The sequence below is a fragment of the Rattus norvegicus genome, chromosome 14 (assembly GCF_036323735.1).
Source record: "Rattus norvegicus strain BN/NHsdMcwi chromosome 14, GRCr8, whole genome shotgun sequence".
NCBI lineage: Eukaryota > Metazoa > Chordata > Mammalia > Rodentia > Muridae > Rattus > Rattus norvegicus.
The window spans coordinates 35807664-35834642 of record NC_086032.1 but is presented as its reverse complement, the minus strand read 5'-3'; the positions used below and the strand labels follow the sequence as shown (position 1 = coordinate 35834642).

At 46.2% G+C, this 26979-nt stretch overlaps 2 protein-coding genes across 10 annotated transcripts in view; both read right to left on the bottom strand.

Annotated features, from left to right (window-relative positions):
- Txk (TXK tyrosine kinase) overlaps positions 1-17373 on the bottom strand; it is a 56185-nt gene extending 38812 nt beyond the window's left edge. Inside the window, exons 1-4 of one of the 2 annotated variants that reach the window (XM_039091893.2) lie at positions 16634-17373; positions 2439-2613; positions 1405-1507; positions 582-727 (exon numbers count right to left, since the gene is read on the bottom strand). In XM_039091893.2, coding sequence (XP_038947821.1) covers positions 582-727; positions 1405-1507; positions 2439-2509 — 320 coding nt within the window. In that variant the 5' untranslated portion in view covers positions 2510-2613; positions 16634-17373. Of the gene's footprint in view, positions 1-581; positions 785-1404; positions 1508-2438; positions 2614-16633 lie in introns of both variants that reach the window. The other variant, NM_001024255.1, reaches the window with a different exon arrangement.
- Positions 17374-19079: 1706 nt separating this feature from the next.
- The window catches only part of Tec (tec protein tyrosine kinase), a 109007-nt gene continuing 101107 nt past the window's right edge, over positions 19080-26979 (bottom strand). For 4 of the 8 annotated variants that reach the window (XM_063273685.1, XM_063273683.1, XM_063273684.1 and 1 more), the window contains 4 exons: positions 26535-26751; positions 23767-23831; positions 20961-21079; positions 19080-20878 (listed from right to left, as the gene is read on the bottom strand). In XM_063273685.1, the coding sequence (XP_063129755.1) occupies positions 20481-20878; positions 20961-21079; positions 23767-23831; positions 26535-26751 (799 nt within the window). In that variant the 3' untranslated portion in view covers positions 19080-20480. 8 annotated transcript variants of the gene reach the window in all.

Sequence of the window (26979 nt, the reverse complement as noted above, 5' to 3'; positions counted from 1 at the left end):
TACATATACATATATATATATTAAAAATTAAAAATAATGGACCCAATACCTTGGCACTTTCTACTTTTAGCTTGGTCACTGTGGTATCAACTGATTATTGGAAGTCATCCTTGATAGATCCCCACCTCAGATGCTGAAGCAGAATCTCTCAGGGATCTCTGAGTTCCTCAGGTCTACTAGGCTAGCCTAACCACTAGCTCCAGGGGTCCCTTTCTTGTCCTCTCTGTAGGACTGGGGTTACAGGAGCTTTTATGTGTGCTCCAGTCCCCACCTTGGTGAAGCAATTGCTTTATGGACTGAGCCACCTCCCCAGTCTTTATCATTCCTATTCTACAAGTAAAAGCTCAGGTGTGTGACCCCAGGACACACAGGGAAGCACAGGGAAGTGATGGCGGAGTATCTGGTTTGGAGCGTCTGCCTGAGCGTCTCTACAAATAGGGATGTGGAGACTGCTCTGTTCTGTGCGGAGGGAATTGCTGCAAACATGGAGCCAACCAGACACTACGCAGGGCCTTTATGTTCGGAAGTCTTCAGAGTTTGGGACGAGGAAACATTTGAAAAGGACTAATGCATTAGCTTACCCGAGGCGGTCTCTGGCCCTCCACCAGTGAGGGTCACACCTCTCCAATATCAGATATTCCTCTGCTCTCTTCAGTGCCAAATTACAGGGCTCCCGAGGCAGGAAGTCATAAAGAGCCTTGACCCGGATTCTCTCTTCTGTAAACTCCTGCGGGAGGGGAGGCAGTGGCCTACGCTTTGAGGGTTGCACCCCACCTCTGCTGGACTGTAAAAACCAAGAGGTTTCTTATTGTTTCAGTCATTTGTACCCAAAATAAAAACAAAACAAAACCCCCATAAAGAACAGAACAGGCACATTTGTCTCCACCTCGCCCTAATGCCCGGCTCCGCAAGGCAGAGGTCAGGACAAGTGCTGCAGACGCCTGACCTCAACACCACCCTGGGGAGCCAGGAACACCCTTGTCATTTTGTGACTTTTTGAAATCACAAATCCTCTCCACAGGATAACCTTGAACTTTTGCATGGTGCTTCTGAAAAGATCCCTTACTCTGAAACAGTTTCACTTGGCAGTGATTCTTCACTTTTGAGAAAAGGAGCACCTTACCTCCCACCCCTTTCCCTTCCCTTCCCTGTGCCCAAGCTACTGACTCTCTCCCAGCACTCTGCTGGAAGTTAACCCTGAACTCAGAGGCCACAGAGGCAGGAGCCACAGTGCGTTTCCTTCTGATCACTGTCTTGTTTCAGACTCTTGTGTTTAAGTTTAGTGGAGTAGGCTAGCTTAACTGGATTTCCTCCCTCACTTTCTTCTAGAACATTTATCGAGTACTTACTGTGTACCAATCATGATTCTAGTTTTGGGGGGGTCCCTGTGACAATGGCACTCACTTGACTTTTGCCCATCAGTTTGGAGAACCACTGCCTCTGACGCTGGGAATGCTTTTCTGAGAGTTCTTCCTCTCTGCTTAGGCTGATCCGTGTTGTCACTCGTCTGCCATTGAAAAACAATCGCGTCACAATCATTAATAAAAAGCAGGTTCCTAAATCCTTTAGATTCTTTCAGAGATAAAACAATCTGGGTACCTTTTCTTCTAAAAAAAAAAAAATGAAATCTTCTTACTTCTAGCTCCTTCAAAGATTCTGAACTGGAACTCTGAGGATTTTGTTTTCTGTATCCAGACAGAGGTCAGAGAGGCTAAGTGAATTCAGAGTGGCTTTGAAATAAAGTTACAAGACTATGTCCTATGCCCAGCGTCTGGTACTCGTGAGGGTCTTAAAATTATAGTCAATCCGACAAACACTTACTCTGAGTCAGGCAGAGTGCAAAGTGCTTCCCCCTTTCCTCCGAGTCACCTGTTGCCATACAGGCACAGGTGAGCGATTAAGAGCATGGTGAACCCCGGCTCCACCATGTCATACTATAGCCTCAGACAAAGAAAGCGACCTCTCTAAGCCTCGGGTATTCTCGCCTATAAAGTCGAGGGTTATGAAGGAAAACGCCGGAGCTTATCAAATGGCCACTGACATGATGCCTTGATTGAATTCTTACACAGTCACATACCAAAGGGGAAGACTCTGTCAGAGTGAGTCTTATATAACTAAGACGAGATTCTTGTGCTTAAGCGGGAAAAAAAAACTGACTGGAACACAGACATATAAGACAAGTTTCAAGGGAAGAACCAAGCCGCAGCATTCTGTGGGAACATACAGAAGAATTAAACTGTATGCAGGCGGGGGGCTGGGGGGATCAAGGAACAGAGCACCCCTGCAATTTGATTGATGTCTTTAAGAAGATGAGCCACTCACCGGGGACCAGGTGGGAAAGAGCTTCCCATACAAAGCAACAGACACAGACAGGAGACTTAAGAGCCAGGAAACCGAGTTTGCCCATTTCCAAGAAATTGCCCTCAAAGCCGACTCACCTCCCCTGCACTGAGCAGCAACAGCAGCAACAGAGGATAGACTGGAAGGTGCTGTCTGAAAAGGAGATCATTGTCGCAGTCGGGAGGCCATGACACTGTGTGGACGACTCTGGCTATGCTCCCGACGAGAACAGGGAACAACACATGGTCAGAGGCTTGGGAACATCACCACCATCTTCAGGAGAAGACAAAAAAACTGTCAGCAAAGCAGCACAAAGAAGTGCTGGCACGGTGACCACTGTGGTTTCCCGTCTCAGGCTCCTCTCTCTGGCCCAGTTTCTGCATTTCCTTTGTCTGTGAGTGGCCAGTGTAGTCTTATCTGCTTTGTCATGGCTAGTGTTGGCTATCTGTATAGAAGAATGGGTTTCCAGAAACAGTGTTCTCCAAGGAAATGTCTTAGCAGGAATTTTAAATTAGGTCCATTACATTTTGGGTTGATTTTGTTTGTTTGTTTGCTTGTTTTTAGAAAGTGAGCTCTGAACTTCTAACTGACAAACTGCTCCAGGGGCTAGTGCTCCAGGGACTAGTGCTCCAGGGACTAGTGCTCCAGGGACTAGTGCTCCAGGGGTTAGTGCTTCAGGGGTTAGTGCTCCAGGAACTAGTGCTCCAGGGGTTAGTGCTCCAGGGGCTAGTGCTCCAGGGGTTAGTGCTCCAGGGGTTAGTGCTCCAGGAACTAGTGCTCCAGGGGTTAGTGCTCCAGGGACTAGTGCTCCAGGGACTAGTGCTCCAGGGGTTAGTGCTCCAGGGGCTAGTGCTCCAGGGACTAGTGCTCCAGGGATTAGTGCTCCAGGGATTAGTGCTCCAGGGACTAGTGCTCCAGGGGCTAGTGCTCCAGGGGTTAGTGCTCCAGGGACTAGTGCTCCAGGGGTTAGTGCTCCAGGGACTAGTGCTCCAGGGGCTAGTGCTCCAGGGGTTAGTGCTCCAGGGACTAGTGCTCCAGGGGATAGTGCTCCAGGGGATAGTGCTCCAGGGGATAGTTCTCCAGGGGATAGTGCTCCAGGACTAGTGCCTGGCCAACTGAAGGTCTTGCCCCCCTCACTGCTGCCCCAGTGAGGAGAAGAGTAGAAATCACAGATGAAGAACATGACATGGGCTTTGTCTTTTGACTAAATGTCCTTTGAAATCTATTCTGTAAAACGCTGGACTCTGTAAAGAAAACCCTATGGAATCCAGTCCTTGCTCTCAGCTGTCAGTCCCTTCTCAAATAACAGGTGATCAGCAGCCCAAGTCCGGAAGTAACCCCAAATCCCTGGGGTTTTCCAAAAGCTCTGTGTGGACCGCATTCTGTGATGTTGCACTCTGTCCCAGGTCACCACCAGTGACATTTTGAGAAGTAGATCATCAAGCCATTTCCCCAATGAACAGGATTATCCCTGATAATGCTTATCCATGACCAAATAAATCTTAGTTCTGACTTTGAATCTGCCGTCTGGCATCACTGTGATAGTAGCCACGACACCAGGCAGGACCCCCATAGGAAAAGCTGTGTTCCCCCCATCATGGAAGGGCTGTTTTTGCTGAGGGGGTGGGGTGGGAGATGGGGGGGTTGGCTCACACCTTTAACTGCTGTACTCAGGAGCAGAGACAAGAGGATCCCTGAATTTGGGGACAACCTGATCTACATAACAAATTTCAGGCCACAGCAAGACCTTACTTGTGAAAAAAGAAAAAAAGGAAGAAAAGAAAGAAGGCAGGAAAAAAACTTTTTTAAAAAAAGATTTGTTTTACTTTTATTTGTGTGCATAGGTGTTTATTTGTATGTGTTCGTGTGTGAGCACACATGCATGCACACTCAGACTCAGATGCCAAAGAAATACGGAAGATGGAATACAGATGTGCCACGCCTAAGCTCACGGAGTATTCAAATGTGAAACTTCTGCCAACACAGGGAACGTATACATGCAGACACAGTGCCAAGATTCATGAATTAAAATGAATTAAAAATTGAAAGATAGAAATTTATTTATTTATTTTAAAATCTAGCCTTCTCTTGCCTTAGCTGCTGCCAGCGTTCTCGGTTTTTCTCAAGAAACCAAGACAGTGCTGTGCTAGGGCCCTCACTCTTTCCAGTGACGGGCACGGGCTGATCCCCATCACAGCTTCAGTCTCCAAGCTCACCTTGCTGCTTCTTGCATGGAGCTGAGTAACCAGGGCAGAGGATAAAACCATTGCCGTCATTAGAGCAGCTGATGTCAACACCAAACCCCTTTGGGCCAGGTTTGTTTGCAAAGGCCCTCTCCAGTGTCAATATTGGGACCCTCATATACGATGTTGGAGCTGGTAGACTGCTCCAGGGGCTAGTGCTCCAGGGGCTAGTGCTCCAGGGGCTAGTGCTCCAGGGGCTAGTGCTCCAGCGGCTAGTGCTCCAGGGGCTAGTACTCCAGGGACTAGTGCTCCAGGGGCTAATGCTCCAGGGGTTAGTGCTCCAGGGGGTTAGTGCTCCAGGGGCTAGTGCTCCAGGGGCTAGTGCTCCAGGGACTAGTGCTCCAGGGACTAGTGCTCCAGGGGCTAGTGCTCCAGGGACTAGTGCTCCAGGGACTAGTGCTCCAGCGGCTAGTGCTCCAGCGGCTAGTGCTCCAGGGATTAGTGCTCCAGGGGTTAGTGCTCCAGGGACTAGTGCTCCAGGGACTAGTGCTCCAGTAGCTGCGTGCTCCAGGGGCTTTTTTCCTCTTCTCATTAGACCATTTCTATCAGTATGAATACGCTGTCCATTCAACCACTGTTAATAGAACACGGCAGATGGCTCCGTAATCTTATTTTCTCTGACAGTTTTACTCCTCTAATGGTCAAATCCAGGGACAAATAGCCTACACTTGCTGCCCCTGGTTGTTCTTCTTCTACTTCCTCTTTTTCTGAGGGTCATTAGTGACCCACACACCATGAAGTCCAGCGGTCAGTCCCAAGCCACCCTCTCGAGTCCCAAGCTTGCCCTGCGCAGCATCTGACACTGCACGCCTAGGCTTGCTCTCAGTTTCCTCATCCACCTCCCTGGCCTCTTAACTGGCCTCCAAACTTGATCTCGTCTTTTCCTTGTCTCATTCCCTCCTTTGATTCTTCTCATTTCCTTCTGTAGCTTAACGAACTATTGATCAGCTCAGGACACACGGATGTACACGTCCAGACCATTTCTAATGAGCTCTAGCCGAACACACCAGACGAACTCTCCAATTCCTCACTTGGATGTCGAGCAGCCATCTCAACTGGACGTTGAGAGGAACTAGGAAGTCTTACTTAGCTTTTCTCTATTTCCCGACTTTCTCTCTCCACCCTTCTCCACCTTGTCAACAGCAAGTGTGAGTGTTAGTGTGTGTGAGTGTGAGAATGTGAATATGTATGTGTACACATGCACACACACACCACATACACACACACACATACACACACACACACACACACACACACACACACACAGAGCCTTCCTCCAGCACGTCTGTTACTACTATGGTCAAACCACTGTTACCTCCTCTGGCTTCTTCCTATTTTGACCCTAACCCACTTCATTTATTCTCAACACAGTGACCAATGTAACTTCTTTTTAAACCTGTCAGATCATGTTGCTAACTCCTCAGTGGCTCCCATTTCACTGAGAATTGTAGCCAAATTTCTCACAGTAGCCTATGAAACCTTCCAGAATCTGCCATCCTTTTGTCCCCAGCAAGCACCAAGGCCCTGCAGTCCCTCCAAGTCTTTGCTCAAATCTCACCTTGTCAGTGGGAACATTGACTATTACAGACAGCTACATGCTTGCCTGGAAGACCTCCTGTTCTGTTCTTTCTTCTTTCTTTCCTTTCATGCGTTTCTCTACTTTTAACATACTATTCATTCATTCATTCATTCATTCATTCATCCTTCATTTATTTGAGTATTTTCTTCCTGCCTTCCCTTTAGAAAGGGAAGAGAGATTTTTGTCCATCTGGCTTATAGTTATTTCCTAAGAGACTAGAACAGTTCTTCAGAAATAATATATGTGATAAATATTTTTTGGGTAAGTGGATGAGTAAATATGTTTGAGGGAGCACCAAATCATAAGTTCCCTCAGACTATTTTATCGGGGTTTGCAAGCTGTATTTGGGACCAGAGTAATGGAATACCATAGAAAACAATGAGGCTCGAGGACACAGAGGATTGGATTATGAAAGCCTTTGTAGTAAGGGAAGCCCAGGCCTGAGACCTTTCTTCCTTGCAGTAGTGGGTCGTAAGCAGACAGCAGAAAGGCACAGTTCACCGTATCAAAGCACAAGCAACTTCACTCAGCCTAGAAACTTACAAGATGGTGTAGCCAGGTGTGCTAGAGCCACTTGTGACATCAAATTTTAATATAACCTATAATATTTAATATAATCAGAGCTAAGAATAATTACATAGTTTATATGTTTGCCTTATGTTTACCAAAAAAATGTTTAAATTTTAAATCTATAAATTAAAAAAAAAAACAAAAATCAAACAAAAGTATCATTAGGGAGGCTGATGTTCTAGGACTTTCTACATACATATGATTTTTAGTGATTGATATGAGCGGGCTTTCTTTGTCTAATTCATCCACCCTCTTTGCTTGTGTGATCGGAGCTTTTCATCTCCTCCATTACGCTCAATAAGAAACCTAGCGCATTTCTCCTTCTTAACTTCTCATGTTCGTCAGACCGCCACCGAAACCCACGGATCTCAGTGAGACCCATCATGGATATCTAGTCGGCCGTCAGTCGGCTCCACCTGGGCAGCTCTTGTTTTCCATCTCATCACCAGCGCTGGGTCAGCAAATCTCACACTCACACATGCACGCACGCACGCACGCATGCCATTCGCACATGCCCACACGCACGAGCATTCATTCATGCGCTCTTACTGTGACCCTGTGGAACAGCAAGTACTTTTCAAGTACTTTTCCAGATTTGAAATGTGAGTCGTAGGGAGGTTACTCCCCACGAGAGTCAGAGAGGTGCTGCCCAGAGATCCAGGACCCGGAGCTAAATTTGTACCTGGATGTTTGTGCCTGACTCTAGGGTCTTTGCTCCGAGTGGTCTCTTCCAGCCATTCTGTAGTCCCTGGAGCAGCCTCGGCCAACAGCTCTTTCTTTGTCTTCAGTATAATACGGTCGGCCCCTCATTGTCAGAAGCTCCTCGGTTGGATTCTGTTGTCCACCAGTTCCCACCGCATCCCCATCTCCAACTTTCTCTCTTCTCGGACTTTGAACACTTCTGAAAAGAACTCCCACTGCAATCTACTCCCTTTGTTTTGTGGCTTCCTCAAGCACACATTGACTGTTCTGGCCCATGCTACCTAGTTAGGTCCCACTGTACACAGGGCTTCAGCTCTCTCAGAAACCTCAACCTCTCCATTATCGCCATTGCCCACCCCGCCCCATCCTTTATTGTGGGGGGGGTCTTTCCTGTGTACCCTACTTAGCACCGCTAGTGCATACAAGATGTGTGTAGCAACAACACATCCTCCCCTTTGACAGCCACACCACCATCACCCTCCAGCTGTGAAAACCAAAACAACTTCACACACTATAAAATGTCCCCTGGGGGGTAAACGATTATCTTAAATTGAAAGCCATTGTGTTCTAAGCGTTCATGTGTCCTTCTGTTCTGAGGGACTTGATCCTATATCAAGCCCCCCCACCCACCGTAGCATCCAGATCAGTACCTGGCATGTAGCCAGAGCTCAGTAAATAACTGCTGAAGAGGACACGGTGGGTCTTCTTGCCACTGTATTGTGCCTTGGCAGTAACCCTGTGATTCAGGAGCTCAAGCACAGACCATGTGTGCAGCACCATGTGCTGACCATGACCTTTGACTAGGGGATCATGTGGGACAGCAAGGCTGAGGGAGACCTTTGGGAACTTTAACTAACATTTACGTTGGGGGCCACAAGCCTTCCATTCCATCCCAGATCTACAAAAAAAAAAACAGGAACTGAGAAAAGCTTATCCAAAATTACGCATCAAGGCTGGTCTGGTGGTAGTGGGTTATAACCCAGCATCAAGCATTGAATCCAGAAATGCTAAATGGAATTATTAAAAATTCAGTTATATCAGTTCTATTAGGATTAGCATATGGGTGTCAAAGAAGACACGGCCCCATTTTCTTATAGAAAAAAGCACTGTCCTTGACTATAAAAGCTTCATTTGGGAGTAATAAACAAAAATTAAAAACAAAATATTTTCTAGGAATCCTATTCCCAACTTCTACCAACCCTTATCACACACTTGGCGCCATGTACCCAGAGCTATCACACTACACCATGTACTAGCCTGGGCTAACTGACGTCAGCACTCTCACACTGAAATAGGTTTTATTACTTTATGATGTGATGGTTGATCTTCATTGTCAACTTCATGAGGTTTAGAACACGGTGGAGACTGGTGAGGTCCACCTTTAGGTGTGTCCCTGATCTTTCTAGAGAGGATTAACTAAAGACTTAAGACCTATGCTGAATACAGATGGTACTATCCCATAGGCTAAGGACCCAGATAGAAGAAAGGGACAAAAGGGGGAGAGTCAGCCAGCTGTCATCATTCCTCCTTCCCTCCACTTCCTGTTGGCCATGATATCAACAGTGTTTCTCCTCTACAGCTCCTGCTACCAAGATCTTCTGTCCAAGCACATGGGCACTGAGTGAGCCCTTTGAAACTGTGAGCCAAGATGAACTCTTGCTCCCTTAAGTTGCCTGTATCAGCAAACTTTGGTCACAGCAAAGCAAAAGTAGTGAACATATGGGGGGATAACTGGACCGGTCTCAACATTACAAATAGATTAATGAGTGGTTCAGTGCTTTGTCCAGTTGCAGGGCATCTGAGCCAGAATTGAAGCCCAGAGAGCTTCCTCGGAGTCCAGGAGCGTAACAATAAGATGAAATGTGATTGACAGCTGGGGAGCAGCACCTGCTAACAGAAGTCACTTTATCAGTTTTCCCCACCAGTTCCCTAGCACCCATCAACTTCTGTTGACTATGTTCTCACCAGACACACTTAAGGTGAACACCAAACAGATGTGGTCTCCTCTAAACACAGGCAGAGGGAGAGGGCTGAGGAAGCCAATGGAGCCTTCAGCCTCTACAGCGCCTCTTGTTTAAGCCATACCCAGCCCCTGACTGAAATAAGAGAAAGCTCATTGTCAGCCTGCAGGCAACACTATCTGAAAGTAGAAGAGGACGGTCCCTAGTTCACTGAGCCCCAATTCATGGATGCACAACCCCAGTATAGTGGCCTGAAAACCCAACAGTACTCCCCCCAGCATTAGCTTTGTTCCCTTCTGCAGCCTGGAATTTGGGAGGAAGGCTTTTCAACTTCATAGCAAAGGCATTGCCTTTACATGAAAGCACAGCCTGCCTTGCTGTTGCTTTAATTATGTAAAGGTTCTGGTCTATTATTCTGAAGATCTAACACAGTCATAAGCCAACCAGCCAACCTCTGCCTATTCACAGACCCACCCCTTCTGCCACCACTGGTGTTCACAAACAGCTGGCCACCTCGTGTGCCCTTGCTCCCCATGAGTTCCCAAAATGCTAGACATATTTATTTATTTATTTATTTATTTATTTGGTTCTTTTTTATCGGAGCTGGGGACCGAACCCAGGGCCTTGCGCTTCCTAGGTAAGCGCTCTACCACTGAGCTAAATCCCCAGCCCCTAAAAATCTTTTTTTTTTTTTTTTCGGAGCTGGGGACCGAACCTAGGGCCTTGCGCTTGCTAGGCAAACGCTGTACCACTGAGCTAAATCCCCAACCCCCATAGACATATTTATTAAATGTTAACACACTCGACCAAAGTTCTCCCCAATGCAGATGCCAGCGATCATTAGATTTGAGGGCACTTCCTGCTTATGGGACCTAGGTCTTCCAGGAGAGTGAGTGAACTGGTAAGCTCCCTTCCACAGACATTCTTGACAGAAGTCAGTCGGTGTTCTTTGACAATGAACCTGCAGAGAGAAAGCTCTTGCCCTTGTAGAAAATCCCACTGGGGATTTAGCTCAGTGGTAGAGCGCTTACCTAGGAAGCGCAAGGCCCTGGGTTCGGTCCCCAGCTCCGAAAAAAAAGAACAAATAAATAAATAAATAAATAAATAAATAAATAAATAAATAAATATGTCTAGCATTTTGGGAACTCATGGGGAGCAAGGACACACGAGGTGGCCAGCTGTTTGTGAACACCAGTGGTGGCAGAAGGGGTGGGTCTGTGAATAGGCAGAGGTTGGCTGGTTGGCTTATGACTGTGTTAGATCTTCAGAGTAATAGACCAGAACCTTTACATACAAGAACTCATGTGCATTAGTTAGAGTCTTGTCCAGAGACACAAAATGCCTTAGGAGTGAGCAATGACCCTTTACTTGCTGGAAGGTTCTGTGGGAAGGGCACTTAGAACTGAAGAGTTTTGTAGGAACCCAGCTCTCTCTCCCTGGCTTATGTCTGCACTGTTCTTTCTGTCTGCTTCTCATTCCCCAGCAAAGATCCTTAATGCCATGCCACTGGTAAAAAGGGCATCACATCCAGACATGACCTCTGTCATCTTTCCACACTGGGACATCGCTAGGTGGTACCTGGACTATTTGTTACCTATGACCCCTCCTCCTTTTATCTGGGGTGTGTGCCCAGGGGGATTTCTTCCTCCCAGGAGGCTCACAGTGACCACAACAGGGATTTGATTGTGAATAAGCATTCATTGAGGAACCTTGGAGAAGGTAGGGTAGGGTGGGGTGGGGTGGGGTGGAGGAGGAAGCATGATTTCCCAAAGCAGTACTTATGATCACCTCTGAGGAGACAAAACCATAGTGATGAAAAACCATTGATCAAGCAAGCTGGGAAGTAATCACCGTGTCCTCAAGTTTCTGAGGTTTACCAGCAATATCTCAATTTAGCTGCTGGCGTAGGCCGTGTTGAGCTCCTTCTGGATCGGTGCCTCTGAGGAGATCCATTCCTATTGAATGCGGGCTTCATAGTAACTGGCAGGTGGCTGGTGATTTTTTTCCCTTAAAAACAGGCTTAAAAAATCACCCATTTTCAGGAACCACCCTGAGATAAAAGCTGTGAATACTTTTAGGTGAATCCACTCCAGAAAGCTGGGGGAAAGAAAGACTCACGAACCTGTGGCCTCGGATGGGCAGAATGGATCTTTTCTGAGACAGTGTCTTTTCACATAGCTCTGTCTGTCCTAGAACTCACCAGGTTAGGTCTGAACTCACACTACTGCCTCCTCGGTGAAGGGACTAAAGGGGCATACCAGACTGGATACTCTAAATTCACTATAAACTAGGTATTGCCTCTCCCCACCTTCTCATGTCACCAGGAGAAAAGCCAAACTTTTCTCTCTCTGCCAAAGGATCCCATCACTAGATGCAAGCTTTATGGCTGTTTGGGACAGGCACATTTTAAAGGAGTTGGCAGGGAGTTTGGGGAGGCTCAATTCTGGTAGCTTTGCTCTAGTTTGCTGACATCAAACCAATAGCACACACCAGTGGAAAGTCAGCATCGAGAAAGAAGGAAAGGCAATAGGTTGCGGTTTTCATGTGAATGTTTATCCCACTTTAAAAAGTTATTCTTTAGTCCTTGTGCCCTTTACACCTGTGTGGTAATTATCTTGTGGGTACAGCTACATAGCTTTTGTTTGTTTGTTTGTTTGATTGATTACTCATTTATTGAGTCCATCTCCCTAAGTAGACCAGGATGGTCTTGAACTTCAGACCCCCCAACCTTTGCCTCCCAAATGCTGGGCCCAGGTTTACGCCACCATATTTGATAACTTTCTAAGAAATGATGGTCACTTGAGTACTATTTTTTTCTAAAAATGTTGGCCAAGAAGGGAGTAAGTCTGTAATAGGCCCCAAACCACTTTGTTTTCTTTTGTTTCATATTAGACCATGAAATTTTGTTGAATAGTTACATTGGGGAATTCCACAGTAGGAGAAAAGAAGAAACGGGTCTGGGAATGGATACAGTTGGGTAGATAAGAATGACTCTTGGCCTGTCCTGTGTCCCAGGTTCAGGGTTGTTGGAAAAGGAGTGCAAGGAAGACTCTAGAAGCCTGGGAGTCTGAATCTGTAGAGAGCATGGGGAGATATTCCTGGGAACAAAGGGTGAGGGAAGGCTGTGTGTCTCCCAAAGTGGATAGCATATGTGTCCCCCAGCTGTAGTCAGGTCCCCCTCTCTACCCCTCAAGTAAATTCCTAGAAGCAAGTGCTTCAGGAGTTCTCTCTTATCGCTGAGCTCCATCCCCTGCCCTTGGTGGTTGTTCTGAGATAGTTTGGTGAAGGCCAAGCTGGCCTGGAACATATAGGGCCGTCCAGACTGACCTTAAACATGAGGTCTCCTCACCTCTCCCTACCTGGTGTGCCCAGCTGCGTTTGCAAAAATGCTGATTCCTTCCCATGAGTGCCTGCGAGCTGGGCTCTGCAGTCATCTTAGGCACAATCTCTATTCTGCCCCACACCTCAAGGTCCTGTTTCCTAGAACTGCATTGTCTGTGGGCTCACAGGTCACAGGCTCGCCGATCTCACCCAATTTCCAGTCAGCTTGAGAAGTAAAGAAACGCCAGAACGAACCAGAGAGCCCATGGGTCCTGAAGCACAGCTGAGCTACCTGCCTGGGGGCAGGGATGGTGGATGAGACTAGCCACGGGGCGTGGGGGTGGGGGCTCCTCACAGGAGCTAGGGGATCTGCAAATGGGCACACAAGAAGGAGGGAAGCCTCACAGAGGTGGGTACAAACTGGCTACAACTGCCTTTTTTTTTCTTTTTTTTTTCTTTTTTTCGGAGCTGGGGACCGAACCCAGGGCCTTGCACTTGCTAGGCAAGCGCTCTACCACTGAGCTAAATCCCCAACCCCTACAACTGTCATTTTTATACAGGTGAGTTACAGGGGAAACATGACATTATTCCAAGACAAAAGGAAACAGATGTGTTGTGTCTGTGGGTGAGAAAGAGCACTGACTCCAGCAGAGACAACAGTGATAGAAACAAACATTTGCCTTGGATCTGTAACATCCCTGCCCTTGCCACTACAAACACTTTCTTTTTTTAAAAAAAAATTATTTATTTGTATTTATGTGCATCGGTGTTTTGCATGCATGTATGTCTGAATGAGGGTGTCAGATTTCCCTGGAACTGGAGTTTCAGACAGTCGTGAACTGCCAGGGGGTGCTGGGATTTGAACCAGGGTCCTTTGGAAGAACAGCTGGTGCTCTTAAGTACGGAGTCATCTCCTCAACCCTACCACAGACATTTTCTATTCCTGGGAACAAATCTGCCTGCAGCCAATCACTTTTATGATTGCTTTGTTTCTGTGGACCAGTCTGGGCTAGAGGCCCCTAGGAGCAAGTTCTCAACACAAAGGAGATTTGCCCCAGAAGGACAAAGAACAGCAAACAGAGACAAAGAGCGGACAGAGGATGAGGGAGAAGGGGAAGGGAACAAGGGAGGGGAGAAAGGACTGCCTCTGGACAGAGAGGAGACATGCGGCCTAGAGGAAGATGGCCATTTATAAAGGTAAAGGGGGAAAACCCCCGTGTTAGAATGAGGTGTTTGATTTCAATTGGACATGTTAATTAGGTGAGCCAAAGTGGGTTTTTGATTGCTGGACTTCAACACTTTCATAGCTGGACTTTGGTAGTCAGCCTCAGGGTGAGGAAGTGGTCAAATAAAGGAATAGACCTTGGGGGTCTATTTAGGATGTCACCTAACTAATGGTTTAGCAAGGCAAGGCAGAGGAGTGGGAAAGAAGAGCAAGGCCTGCCAAAGCCGCGTTTGCCATGCTCAGGCTGGCCAGAGTCCCCTTTCAAGTTCTCTAAGAGTTCAGCAGAGCTCACTGTCTCTAAGGCCACAGTCAAACCATGTCGGCCTGGAGCTAGAAAACCACACCCAAGCTCACACCACAGCCATTGGCAGGCACTTGGTTCGTGGACTCTGGATTTCCAGGGCAGCTGATGATCCAAGTTACAGAGGGGCCTGAGACGGCCAAGACAGGAGTGGCCAAGACAAGAGTGGCATCTTTTTTTGCACTAAGTCTCAGAGGTGACCTCCCATTGTCTTTACATATTCTATCTGAGAGAAGTGAAGAGCTAAATCGATTCCTAAGATGAGAGATTGATTACTCATGAGCATGGCTACCTAGAAGTAGTTAGCACCAGAGGCCAGCCTAGAGGATGCTTACACCAGAGGCCAGCCTAGAGGATGCTTACACCAGAGGCCAGCCTAGAGGATGCCTACCCCAGCTTCCCTGCTTATCCTTGCTTAAGTTTCAGTAATAATGGGTTGTTAGCTTTGAAGGGTTGGTGGGTGAGTGTTCTGGGAATGGAGAGGCCCTGGAAATGCAGTATGATCCAAGGTCCTTACTGTACCCTCAGATCTAATAATGATAATGAACCCAGAAACCTGCATTTAGAAAGGACCCCAGGCATGCATCAGGCAAACTGGAACTTAATATTAGGTATAATAATTTATATAAATAATATACTTATGGAACATTTTATATGGTTTTTCTTTCTACTTTATAAATTCAGAACAATAAAACGGCGCAAACAGTAGACTAAAAGCATCTGGGAAGAGTGGGCGGGAAAAGATTCCACTCCTCAGCTGCTGCTCTGGGATCTTGGCATCTAAGTAACTGTCTGAGCTGCCGCTGCTCTCATGGTAACTTAGCTGCTAAATACACTGGCAATTCCCACCACACGTCACAAACGTAAACTCAGTGGAGAAGTGTCCTTGGATCCTGTTCAGAGGCCGCCATCATTCCTTTCCGATCAAAATCCCACCCTACGCAAATACCCCCTGTTCCCCTTCCAGCAGCCTATGACTCCAGGTTGCCATGGCAACCCCGTGAACATTCAATGAGCTTGGTCAATGACTCGCGCGTACAAATAAGCACCCTCAAGTTTCAAACACCCTGGAGGGTGCTTGGTGGTGCCCTGCAATGGCAAAGACTCGTTATTTCACCCAGAAGAAAATGGAGCAACGCTTAGGTATGGCTCATGTCAGAAGGAAACAGGTGATTCTTGCCATCTGTCATACACTGGATGGCAGAGGGACACTGCATTAAAACCATCTCCCTCTAGGCCAAGGGGAAATCTAAGACCCCACAGATAACTAGTCTCCCACTCCATCCCTAGACAGACAGCCTCTGCGCCGACCTGCTTTGCACATAACTGAGCCTTTCCTGTTGTAACGAATGGCTGACCCCTAGTTCTGATATCACGAGAAACAACCAACGCCTTTAAAGGTCTATATTCTGTGACTGCTCAGTGTTGCTCTACCTTTGGGGAGGTGGGGACGTGTGGCAATTCTTTGTATTTTTTTCTTCTTGCGTAGCTTGGCCTGTTTCTGATAACGAGAAGCCTTTTTTGTTATTGTTCATTTTGTTTTGGTCTTAGCGAATCAAAACTGTAAATCAGATTCAGGAAGGAAGGCACCATTAAAATAGCATTTGTTTATTTTTTCATAAATCCTACCAATGTTTGTGGGGTCCTAACAAAGTGCTATGGCTTAAAGAGATATGTAAAACTCAGTCAGTTTTTCCTAATGCCAGCTAAAAATAAGTCAGAATTCTGGCCTAATCTGGAATGACTGAGTTCTACTGATGTTTGATTCTAAGGGCATCTAGAATCAAAATCAGAGATCGTCTTTTTTTTTCTTCTTACATTTCTAAACCCATCTACATAATAAGCCTCTCTTGAGTCTTAAAGTTAACCGTGGAGTGCTTCTAAAAATTGTGCAAGTCTTTCAAAGCAACTCTTAAATTAAGTTGACGTGCTTGCCCAGCTCTGCCCATTGTTTATTTATGATCGCTGTGGGAGGAGGAGGCAGAAAGGGAGCACTCACTCTGTAGACTTGTTCATCCAACCAAGGTACCAAAGGGAACCTGGCAAAGCTGAGGCTAACCAGAAGTTCTGATCTCCTGACCCTCACCTCTGAGCTCTTCATCATTCTGGAGACAGATCCGTCACACCACACTACCTGCATTTCCACACATGCAAATACATGATTTTTTTAATATTGTTTGTTATTTGTGTTCTCAGTTCTCAAATACATAATTTTATCAGGAGACGGTGGCTATTTAAATAAGCCACAAAATCCTGTCACTACATCTGAAGAAATTATCTTTGAGATTTCACACATTCCTTGTTTTTGCAAAACCCACTCCTAGGGTTCAAAGTAGGCAACATACCCATAAACAAGCCGTGACATTAAAGGGCAAGGCCCATCTTACTCACAAGAGGACAGGATCATGGCTACCCTGTTGGCTGGGCACACACAGAAGCCTTGGTTCTTCAGCTGTGTTCCATTCACAGTAACACATCTTTCAACTGAAAGCATAGTTGGCCTGTGACGTTTCTCACAGGCAAAGTTTACCCCACCTAATTTCCTGTTCTGAAAACCTCAAGAGTGTGTGAATGACAACCCACTGGCCTATATAAGAAACTTCCGAGCTCTGTATCCAGATCTGAGGTGTTAGGCACTTCCTCAAACCTACATCTGTGGGTGTGTCTAGAAAACACTCTGAAGAAAACACAGAATTTTGGTAAAAGGGACCTTAATAATGATCAAGTAAAATTGTCTTCCCTATGCAGATGCTGGAATTAAGGAACAGACAAGAAGACATTTCATTTGCCCAAGGGCTCAGAGTGGTACAAGAAAACTGGATTCTGGGATTGAGAATATCCAAACTAGGATGTTTGGTCCTCTGACTCAGGACTGACCCCCATGGGTCTGATTTAGGGGACAATCTGTTTAAAGAGTGACTGATGCTGGGCGTGGTGGCAAAAAGCCTTCAATCCCAGCACTCTGGGAGGCAGGGGCAGATGAATTTTTCAGAGTTCAAGGCTTGCCTGGTCTACATAGAGAGTTCCAGGACAGCCAGAGATACACAGAGAGACTCTGACAGAGAGAGAGAGAGAGAGAGAGAGAGAGAGAGAGAGAGAGAGAGAGAGAACGAGAGAGAGAGAATGAGAGAGAGAACGAGAGAGAGAGAGAACGAGAGAGAGAGAGAGAGAGAGAGAAAGAGAGAGAGAAAGAGATATGGAGAGACAGATACAGACAGACAGACAGGGAGACAGGGACAGAGAGACAGAGACAGAGAGACAGAGACAGACAGAGAAAATAGTTCCCAAGTTCTGCCATGAATCATTTGTTTTGTTTTCCCATAGAAGGTATTTGTATAGGCTAAGGAGATGGTTCAGTGGGCAAAGTGTTTAACACAGAAGTATAAGGATCCAAGTTCAGAGCCAGAAAGCTCATATAACTGACAGGTGGGCGTGGTATCCCACCAGTAAACCAAATGCTTGGGAGATGGAGACAAGAGATCATGAGGGCATAGAGGCTAGCTAGACCGGCCAAATTAGCCAGCTCTGAGTTCAGTGAGAGAGGCTACCTCCCCACACAAGGTGGAAAGAAGACATAGCATCAACTGTAGCCTCCATCTGCACACATGCACCCTGCCCCCCTGAGACATACATGTGGTAAGAAAGAGTATTTCAGACTTTTCACACAGGAACTCTACCTTCTTTTAACTTTCCTCAGCACCCCCTGGTTCCTCTCACAGCTCATCCAGATAAAAGGAGAACATGGGTGGGGCACGACACCAATCGTAAAGTATGCTTGCATATCAGCAGCTCCTTGGAGACATGGGTCCACTAAAAGGTGTATCTGGTTCTGTGGTGTGGGGAGTTGGAAGGAATAAGCACATCCTGACAAGAATATTTCACTGTTATCCATTATAGAAGGAATGAGCTTAGCCCTCAGCACAGCCTTCAATATGGCGGCACCGACTCTTGACCAAAGAAGTCAGAGGGAAGCCAGCTCCTGCCTGTGTGCTCACCACATGCTCCAGCACGGGAGAGAACACGGGGACCACTGACCTGCGAAGGAACAGTCCTGTGCTTCCTCAGCCTGGGGGCTCTCCAACACCAAGCACAGTGTGTTGGATAGGGAATGGTTTCTACTGACAGAAACTGTGTTAGCTTCTGCTGAAGCTCGTTAGGAAAAGGAAACTGTGAGCGAGAAACCCCCTCAGAGAAACGGGACATCAGGGTCTGGGGCAAAGTTGGAATGGAGACTTTCACTAATCCAGGGACCCAAGTCCAACCAGGCTTCTTGAAAAACACATGGCAGCCTGAAACACTTTCTCCACAGTTTCCTTGGCAACATCCTGGACTCCCACAGGGAAGCCATTCTGGGGACCTAATTGTGTTAAATACCACTTGGTTCTAACACCTTGGTCCAGAGCCCAGCATCTCAACAGGAGCATCCACAGTGTCCCAGAAACAGTCTTAGGATTTTTGAGGTAATTAATTCTGTCATGAAAATCCCCACCTAATTCTAATCAGCTCTGACCACAGTGGTCAGGGTCAGATAGTTCATCATAGGCCATGCTGTGGCTCAAGAGGGGCGAATATTTCTATTTGTACAAGTCTACTCGTGAGTCAAATGTCTAACAACTGAAGGACCCAGGCGGTCTTCTCTTCAGAAAGCCATATTGACCCCTCGGTGAGATAGAACTGGCAGCTGTCAGATTTAGGACTAGACATTCTCTAATCCTAAAAGTTCCGATTAAAGGCAGATCTCCGCAGGTTCGAAGACAGGATGGTCTACGCAGTGAGACACTGTCTCAAAAACAAAAACAACAACAACCAAATTTTCAGCTAAAGAGATAAACTCATGTTACTTATAAATATATAACTTTATATATTATATGCATTTACAATATATACAGTATACAAATTTTTAAACGTACTACTAAGAACAGGTTTGGAAAGAGATGTTTTCAAAACAAAGGATTACTACTTGTCGAGGTGGGTTCCTGCTTTACCTAGAACTCGGCGGTAGACAACACCCCAGGCCCATTTTATTAGAAGCCAAAGGGCACAGAAGAATGTTGGGGCATGGCTCCTTCTCATCTCGAACACCCTGGCTTTCTACTAGCGCCAGCTAGCACAGACCCATGCTCATCTCCCGAGGCCTGGGCACAGTGCCTGGTGCATGGCTGGTGCTCAAACTCTTGAAGGGATGAGCAAAATGAGTGCTTCAAGTCCCCAGCTCTAAGAGACCATCTGTGCATCCTGCAAAGCAGCCACGTAGCTGAGGCTGGATCAGGAGCGGACGCTTTCCAGCTTCCACACTGTGAGCAGAGCAGTCTCTATTCCCAAGCATCAAGGGAGTCTCGTTCCAATGGCACGCCGTTTCTTCCTCTTGCCTTGGAAACTGGGGCCGCCGTTTATCTTCCAAAAGTTTCTTCGCATTCGACTAGTTCATCTATCGTACGTAGCAAGTCTTCAAACGAAGGCCTTCCCTCTGGTCTCTACAGTTAAAAGTTAAAGAGAAGCTGTCAGTTTCATAATCCATTCCCCAGGAAATTCTCACTGCTCAGATCCTGCAGAACACTCAGAGGTAAAGGCTCAAGGGAGTAGAGAAACACAGGATGACCTCTCTTTGCCCTAATCAACCCCACGGCTGCTGGGTTCCTTTTTGAGCCCTCGATGTTGTGTCCCTGTTTGGGATTACTAGAGTTCTATAGTGCCTGAGAAATCAAGTCTGACTCATTTTGAGGACACTATGTGACCCATCCCACCCCCTTCCCCTTGTCAGCTAACCTCATTTCCTACAATTCAGACTAAGCTCCATCCATGTTTGTAACCAAATCCTCCACTCAATCATTCCTGCTGCTGTCCCTGCTACCACTTCCTGCCCAATCAGCCTCTGTGCACCCCAATCGGCTGGTGGGTGGTGTCATAGCAAGTGACGGCTTTGGTGCAGGATGGGTCTCTGAAGCTCTGTAAGTAACTGGCCCCTGGGCAAGTATCACCCTCGTGAGAGCCTTATGGTCACAGTACAAGTATCTAAGCCTCAAAGGGTTACTCTAAAAATGACATTGAAAGAACTGGATACAAAATATATGTGTCTCTCTGGGGTTTACTGTCTTCTATGGAGATGACATTTCAATGTTTCTAATTTTCAGAGATTAAGTAAGATACCTAGAGGCAATGAGTTTAAAGAAGAACCCTTCTCTAGAAAGTGAACCTTTTAACCCCACAGTTACTGAACAGAAAGGAGAGAAGCTTATTCTCAAGGCCCTGGCTGTGGAGGGGCTCCCACTGGGGAGGGAAGCATCAGCCTGAGTATTAAGCTAACTGTTAGCGTTGTCTGTTTCTTCAGATTCCTCTCAAAATTCAGAACCAAGGTAAAGCTTCTTGCCAGAGTTTGACATCCCAGTGCAGGAGGCGCACCCTCACTGAGCTGCAAGAACTGGACTCCCCATCCACCGGCCAACCATGATCCAGAAGAAACACAGACAAACAGCCGTACCTCTTGCCAGCACCTCAGCATCACCTCATACAAATATTTGGAAGCCAACTTTGGCCGGGGAAGTCGGTGACCTCGAGTAACCATGGTTACCACTTCGTAATTGGTGTTCTTCTCAAAGGGCATCCTGCCTTCTGTGAATATCTCCCACATTAGCACACCTACAAAATGATAAGGTTACTCAGTGATGTGTCTGCTTCTTCTTCAGAGAGGAGGGGAGGAGACGTGCATCATGGACCTTACCGAATGACCAGACGTCTGACTTGCTGCTAAAGCGGCTGTAATTAAACACTTCTGGGGGACACCACTTCACAGGGAACTTGGCACCAGAGGAACTTGTGTACTGATCGTCCAGGACGTACCTAAGATGAGACACACCATGAGCCATACCTTTGCATGGCGGACGTGAGCTTTCATTCTCCCCCTTACAAAGACTGACCAAGGCAGTGACTGGAGTCTACCAGGCACGTACCTGGCTGAATCGAAACGTTCAGTTCACCGCCTTGCCTAGTGATGTCTATCTAGCTCCTCTGAGTAAGTTAAGAACATGAGAAGGTGGGCCTACTATGTGTTCTTTTATTGCTCTGTTATTTACCTTCCTTATGAGGCAACAGAGGCAGAAGACGATACAACTGTTGCAAACTTTTGGGGTCTGTGACTTTGTTCTCTGAACAAAGTTTTATCCGAAGGCCTTGTATACAAAATATCTAAAGAAGAGCTGCTTACAGGAAGTGGTAAGAAGTAACTGGAGCCACCCACGCTCTGAGCCCTACAGCCCCACAATTTAAAGCTACAGCATATATACGAGCGATGAGCTCACAGCAAGAAAAAGATCGGAGGCAGAAAGATGTATAAGAAGATGGTAATATATCATATTTATGTACCAGAACACTGTCCCTACACACACACACAAACAACACTTTATTATTTTCTATGTGAACATCTACAGATGTTCTATGTATCCAGAAAGACACATAGAAACTGTAGCACCAAACACTTCTGGGGAGGTTCCTCAATGAGTGATGGGTTCGAGGACTTCAGCTCCTTTGCTGTATATCTAGGAGGTATTTATCAGAGGGATTATTAATGCATTGCATATTTATATGAAGTTAATTCTAAAGCTACCAGGAGAAAAATTCAAATGAGCACACCAACTTCCTCTTGTGCAGACAAAGATGGTATCAGGCAGACAAGGCCATCTTGGGCTGGATCAAATAGTCGTCAGTCAGGCAAGTCTGAATTTAGTGCATAAGGAGCACTACGGACACTGGTAGAAAGGTACTAAGACAGCGCAGGGCCATCGTCAGGTGCTAAGCATCTTTACCTACAGCACATTGACAAGGACTGGGTAATCTGTGCTTGGAGAGTCAGAGGCTGCTAATGATAGTGGTCAGGCCTCCAGAGGCCAGCATCTTCTTAGGAGCTGGTCTTGGCCTGAAAGGACCCAGCACTTCTCTGTCTTCTTGACTTCTCTTAGCTCCGCCTCTGGATCAGTTTCCTTGGCCCTCTTCTGATTCCCTGGGCGGGTCACACTAGTCCCAGACTTCAGGTGGCACCCCTCAGTCTCTCCTGTGCTGTCCACTCAACGTTCCCACATGAAAAAAGCCTTTCTGGTCACCAGATCTCCAGCGTCCGGCTCCACCCCCACACCCAAGTTAGCTCTTTCACAGAAGACAGGAGACTTTTTCTGAGAAAGACCAGATAATACAGAGGATTTCAGATTCTGCAGGGCATGCCACCATCCTGTGACAGCTCAAGATTTTGCCTCTGCAATGTGAAAGTGACCACAGACAGTATCAACAGTTGGTCAAAACTGAGAGTCTCAATAACACTATGTTTTTTTTTTAATGGATAGTGACTTAAATTTCAGAAAATTCTCAGGTGTCCTGATATGCTTTTAGTTTCTTCTTAACTGTTTTTAAATAAAAAGGCCATCTCTTACTCACAGGATGCACAGAGAGGCAGATTGGACCGACAGGCCACTGTTTGCTGACATCCCCCCACCCCCCCCCACCCCCGCTCTGTCACAGACATTAACTCCAGGTCTATGTATCTCCTTTCTCTAGCATTTACGCTACATGTGGGCTTTACCTCCAGTTTACTCATGTCTGTGGCTCACAGGGTTAGTCTCGTCATATATATGACGCCATTGAGTCATGCATATATTAGTCTGATTTCTAATATATGCAGGACTCAATGGAGAGAGGGAAAAGGAAGGACAGACAACATGTTTCTTAAGTCTATTCTGACACCATTAAAATTACAAAACTTAAGAGATTAAAAACACTGCAAACAAGGATATACTAAGCACTGGATTACCAAACATATTCCAGCAGAAATGAGAGAGAGAGAGAGAGAGAGAGAGAGAGAGAGAGAGAGAGAGAGAGAGAGATTTAATAGGCTCTAGTACCATCTAGTGGGGAGAATTACTAATGTCACAATATGTAGTTCATCTCATTTAACCTTACAACAGTGAAGGGATTTCCTTATTGCTTTATTGGTACAAATTATTCCCACATTAATTTTTTAAAAGCATGGTTTCATGTAGCCCAGGCTAGCCTCAAACTTGGTATATATCCAGGAATGACTTTGAAATCCTGATTGTCCTGCCTCCACCTCTAAGAATTAGATTATAAGCGAGCATCACTACAACTAGGGCCCGAGTGTTTGTTTCAGTTTGGGGAGGGTATGATTGTGGGGTTATGGGTGCACAGAGAGGACAGAGGCAGCCTTGGATGGTATGGTCAGCAACGCTGCCCTCCTACTTTGAAACAGGTTCTTCTCAATGGCTTAGAGTCCATCGATTAATCCAGGCTGGCTAACCAGAGAACTTCAGGGATCTACCAGTCTCTGCCTCCTCAGTTCTGGGATTACAAGGCATGAGCCACCACTCCTGAATTTTTTCCTGCATTCTGGTCAAACTCAGGTTCTCGTGTTTGGGGGGCAAGCAATTCACTTACTGAGCTATGCTACCAAGGCCTTCCCATGCTTATTAATTATTCAAAAGTAATGTGACTACCACCTAAAAACACACAGTACTCAGCCATACCTGGCCATTCCGAAATCAGATACTTTGACAACTCCTGCTTCATTCACTAGACAATTTCTAGCAGCCTGGAAAACAATATTAAGATGTTACACTTATTTAAAAGTCCTGCAATCAAGGGAGAACTATTTCAATTTCTACTATATAGAATACAGTCCACATCAGCAAAGATGTAGATGTGTCCATAGAAACTGTTTCCATCCCTACCGAAGGTGCCGCCAACATAAATCTGAAGCGTCCTGGAGAAAGACTGATTAGAAATGCCACAAGGCATTACGACACTGTCTTTACCAGCATCACACTTAACGAGGACCAGTGGACACTCCAACCTTCTCGTCCAGGCCTACTGTTGGTTGACTGTGTTACTATGCGATTTTCTCACTGACGGTGACAACACTCTTGAAGTCTGTAATCTACATTAAAGATGAATCGTCTCTAGGTAACAGTGGAGACACACAATTGTCACAGTGACCAGTAACCTAAGAGTGGTCACTTCAACAGCCAAAAGAATAGCTATGTGTAAATCCAGGATACACTTTATTGTGTCATGTATGAGGTTCCTAATATATTAAGACATATATTAAAATATATATGGTAAAACACAGACATATGTCTTTGGGTTTTGGTCTATTCTTGAAAGTTACATGAATCAATACAATAATTTGGTAGAATGGCATACTGCTTTTCAGAAGCAAGATATGGTCTTTTTAACACCACAACTGATGGACAAGATTTCTCCCTCACTCCTCTGATGCCTATTTTTCTCCTGCGTGGCAACTCCCCAGAGCTCCTTTCCTCCAAGCACATTTAAGAGCTGCTCTCAAGTGACAGTTCATGCCCATTTCTTGAATTATCGGCCCCTTCCCAGGAGGACTGCCACCGTGCTGTCACTAGCAAGCCCGTGAGGCACTTTACCTAGGGGAAAGGCACATCACACTCTCTCTTGTGAGGGCAAAAGTTGTGTTTTAAGTTTTAAATTGCTGTGTTTAAAAGATCTATAAAATGAATGTGTCTTTAAGCTTCATTTGCCCAAGGACAGAAACTTCCTGGAGTGCTGGGGACTGTCGGTCATGTAAGACCACAAGCCATGTGTTCTGTTCTCACTGCTGTAAACCAGGCTGGCTGTCCCAGATGTGCAAGATGTGCTTGGTCACATGTAAGCAGAAGGTATGGATCTATGCTTGCCCCTGGTTGGATAAAGTCGAAAGCCTTGTAGGTCTGTCTTTATGAACACTGGGCTAATGTCATTAGCAGTCATTCTCTGGGCATCCTGAGATGGACTTGGCTAGTTTCCATTACCCTAGTCAGAATTTAATGAAGCTTGCTTCAAACTTGGCTCAAAAATTGTGTTAGTAATCTTATTCTCACCTGGCAGGATAAATACTTTAAAGGATGTTAAAACCTTCCAGGGTTTCATATGAGTATCATGCCCCCCCCCCCCAAAAAATCAAGAAAATAACTTCTGCATGGACAAGGGCCAAGAATCAAGAAAATATTCGGTCTGTATCCATTCTACAAGGACAAAACTAGGACAACGCTTAATTCACGAGCTTCCACATGACGATTAGTCATTGTCACAGTGACACAATCATCAAAACTAATGTTATATGCCACATCTACTTTACAAGGCCCTTTGCCTTTATGATATGCTATGAACTTTAACACGATGTTCTGAGCCAAACAATGAAAAGCACATTGCAAATCCAATTTACTGAGTGGATTGGGTCTAGCCGACGACACACCTAGGAGATCGAGTCCCTCGACAAATCCTCAATCCATTATTATGCCTTAAATCCACAGTGACATGGGAGTTACAATACGGCCTCTAAAGGCAAGCTCTGGGTCCAGCTCCTCCACCATCTCCCTGGCACCCGATGACGTTTTATCCAGTTCCTCTCACTTCCTTTGCCTGTACAATGCAGGTAGGAAAAACACCCGCTTGCCAATCAAACGAGCTTATATCCCGATGGTACGAAAGCAAGGCCTTGTAAGGTGACGTTATAACGAAGCACCCCGCATCTCCTGCTCTGAGGAATCAGATCCATCACAACGCAGCTAAAAGGGGTGGATGCAATGTGATGTGGAATAATCAAGGTGGACAGACTGTGCCACTCCCACAGTGGTTACCTGTGAAGAAGGGCTGGGGAGGGAACGCAGAAGGGAGAGAAGGTCGGAGAGGAGAGGAAGGAACTACGAAGCTTCTCTGCCACCGACCTTTAGAACAGGGCTGGGGTTTTTGGTTGTTTTCTTTCTTCCTAGTATTTTCAGAAGTAAGGAAAACTCCCAGAATTTCCTTAGCTGAGAGATAATGGCAAGAGCTCAGGATTTCTCTAGTACTTTCTGTTCGGTGTGTAAAGCAGAGCCTGAGACTTGGTCTGAAGGTCAAGGTTAAACCTAACTTCCCTGTTTCTCACACTAGGCGAGCCGCTTTCACTTCCCCGAAGCTAACACTCTTATCTATAACACAATGACACTGAGTAAATGTGCGCTGGCTAGCTATCTCCTGGGAATCTCCCAGAGCGCAAATAATTACTTCACGGAAACTTGCTTGGAGATAATAAGTCTGTACGCTATTAGATTTAATAAAGGTCTTTTCCTTTGAAATTATCAAGGGATTGAAATTTACCAAGTTTGAAAATAATGAAATCTTGTTAATGACAAAAACAGGGAACTAATACAACACAGCTCACTGTGTGACCCAGCGGGACGATGGAATCCAGCCAGGGTGTAGGAAGCCACGGGGAATGGGAGGCCAGGGGGACTCAGCTTACCAAGTCTCTGTGGATGAAGCTGTTTCTCTCCAGGTACTCCATCCCTTCACACACATCCTGGCACATGCTCAGCAGGACATCTCTGCTGAAATGGCCTTGTCTCTGCCGGAGGAAATTCAGAAGGCAGCCCCGTTCCATGAACTCGGTAACGATGTAAATGGGCTTCTGCTGGGTGCACACGCCGTAGAGCTGTACCAGCTTGGGGTGTGTCAGCTTCCTAGGAACAAGGAGGACACACAGAGAGTTACCACAGGAAAACAACCAGCAGGCATGCGTGCTGGGTGGGCTGAGTATTAAATACAAAAGAGGGAGCTGGTGGAAGCTAGGAGCTTACATCCTGGGGCTGGAGATATGACTCAGAGGATAAGAACACAGGTTGCCCTTCCAGAGGACCTGAGCTCCATCTCTAGCACCCTGTGATGGCTCACAACCACAGGGGGAACTG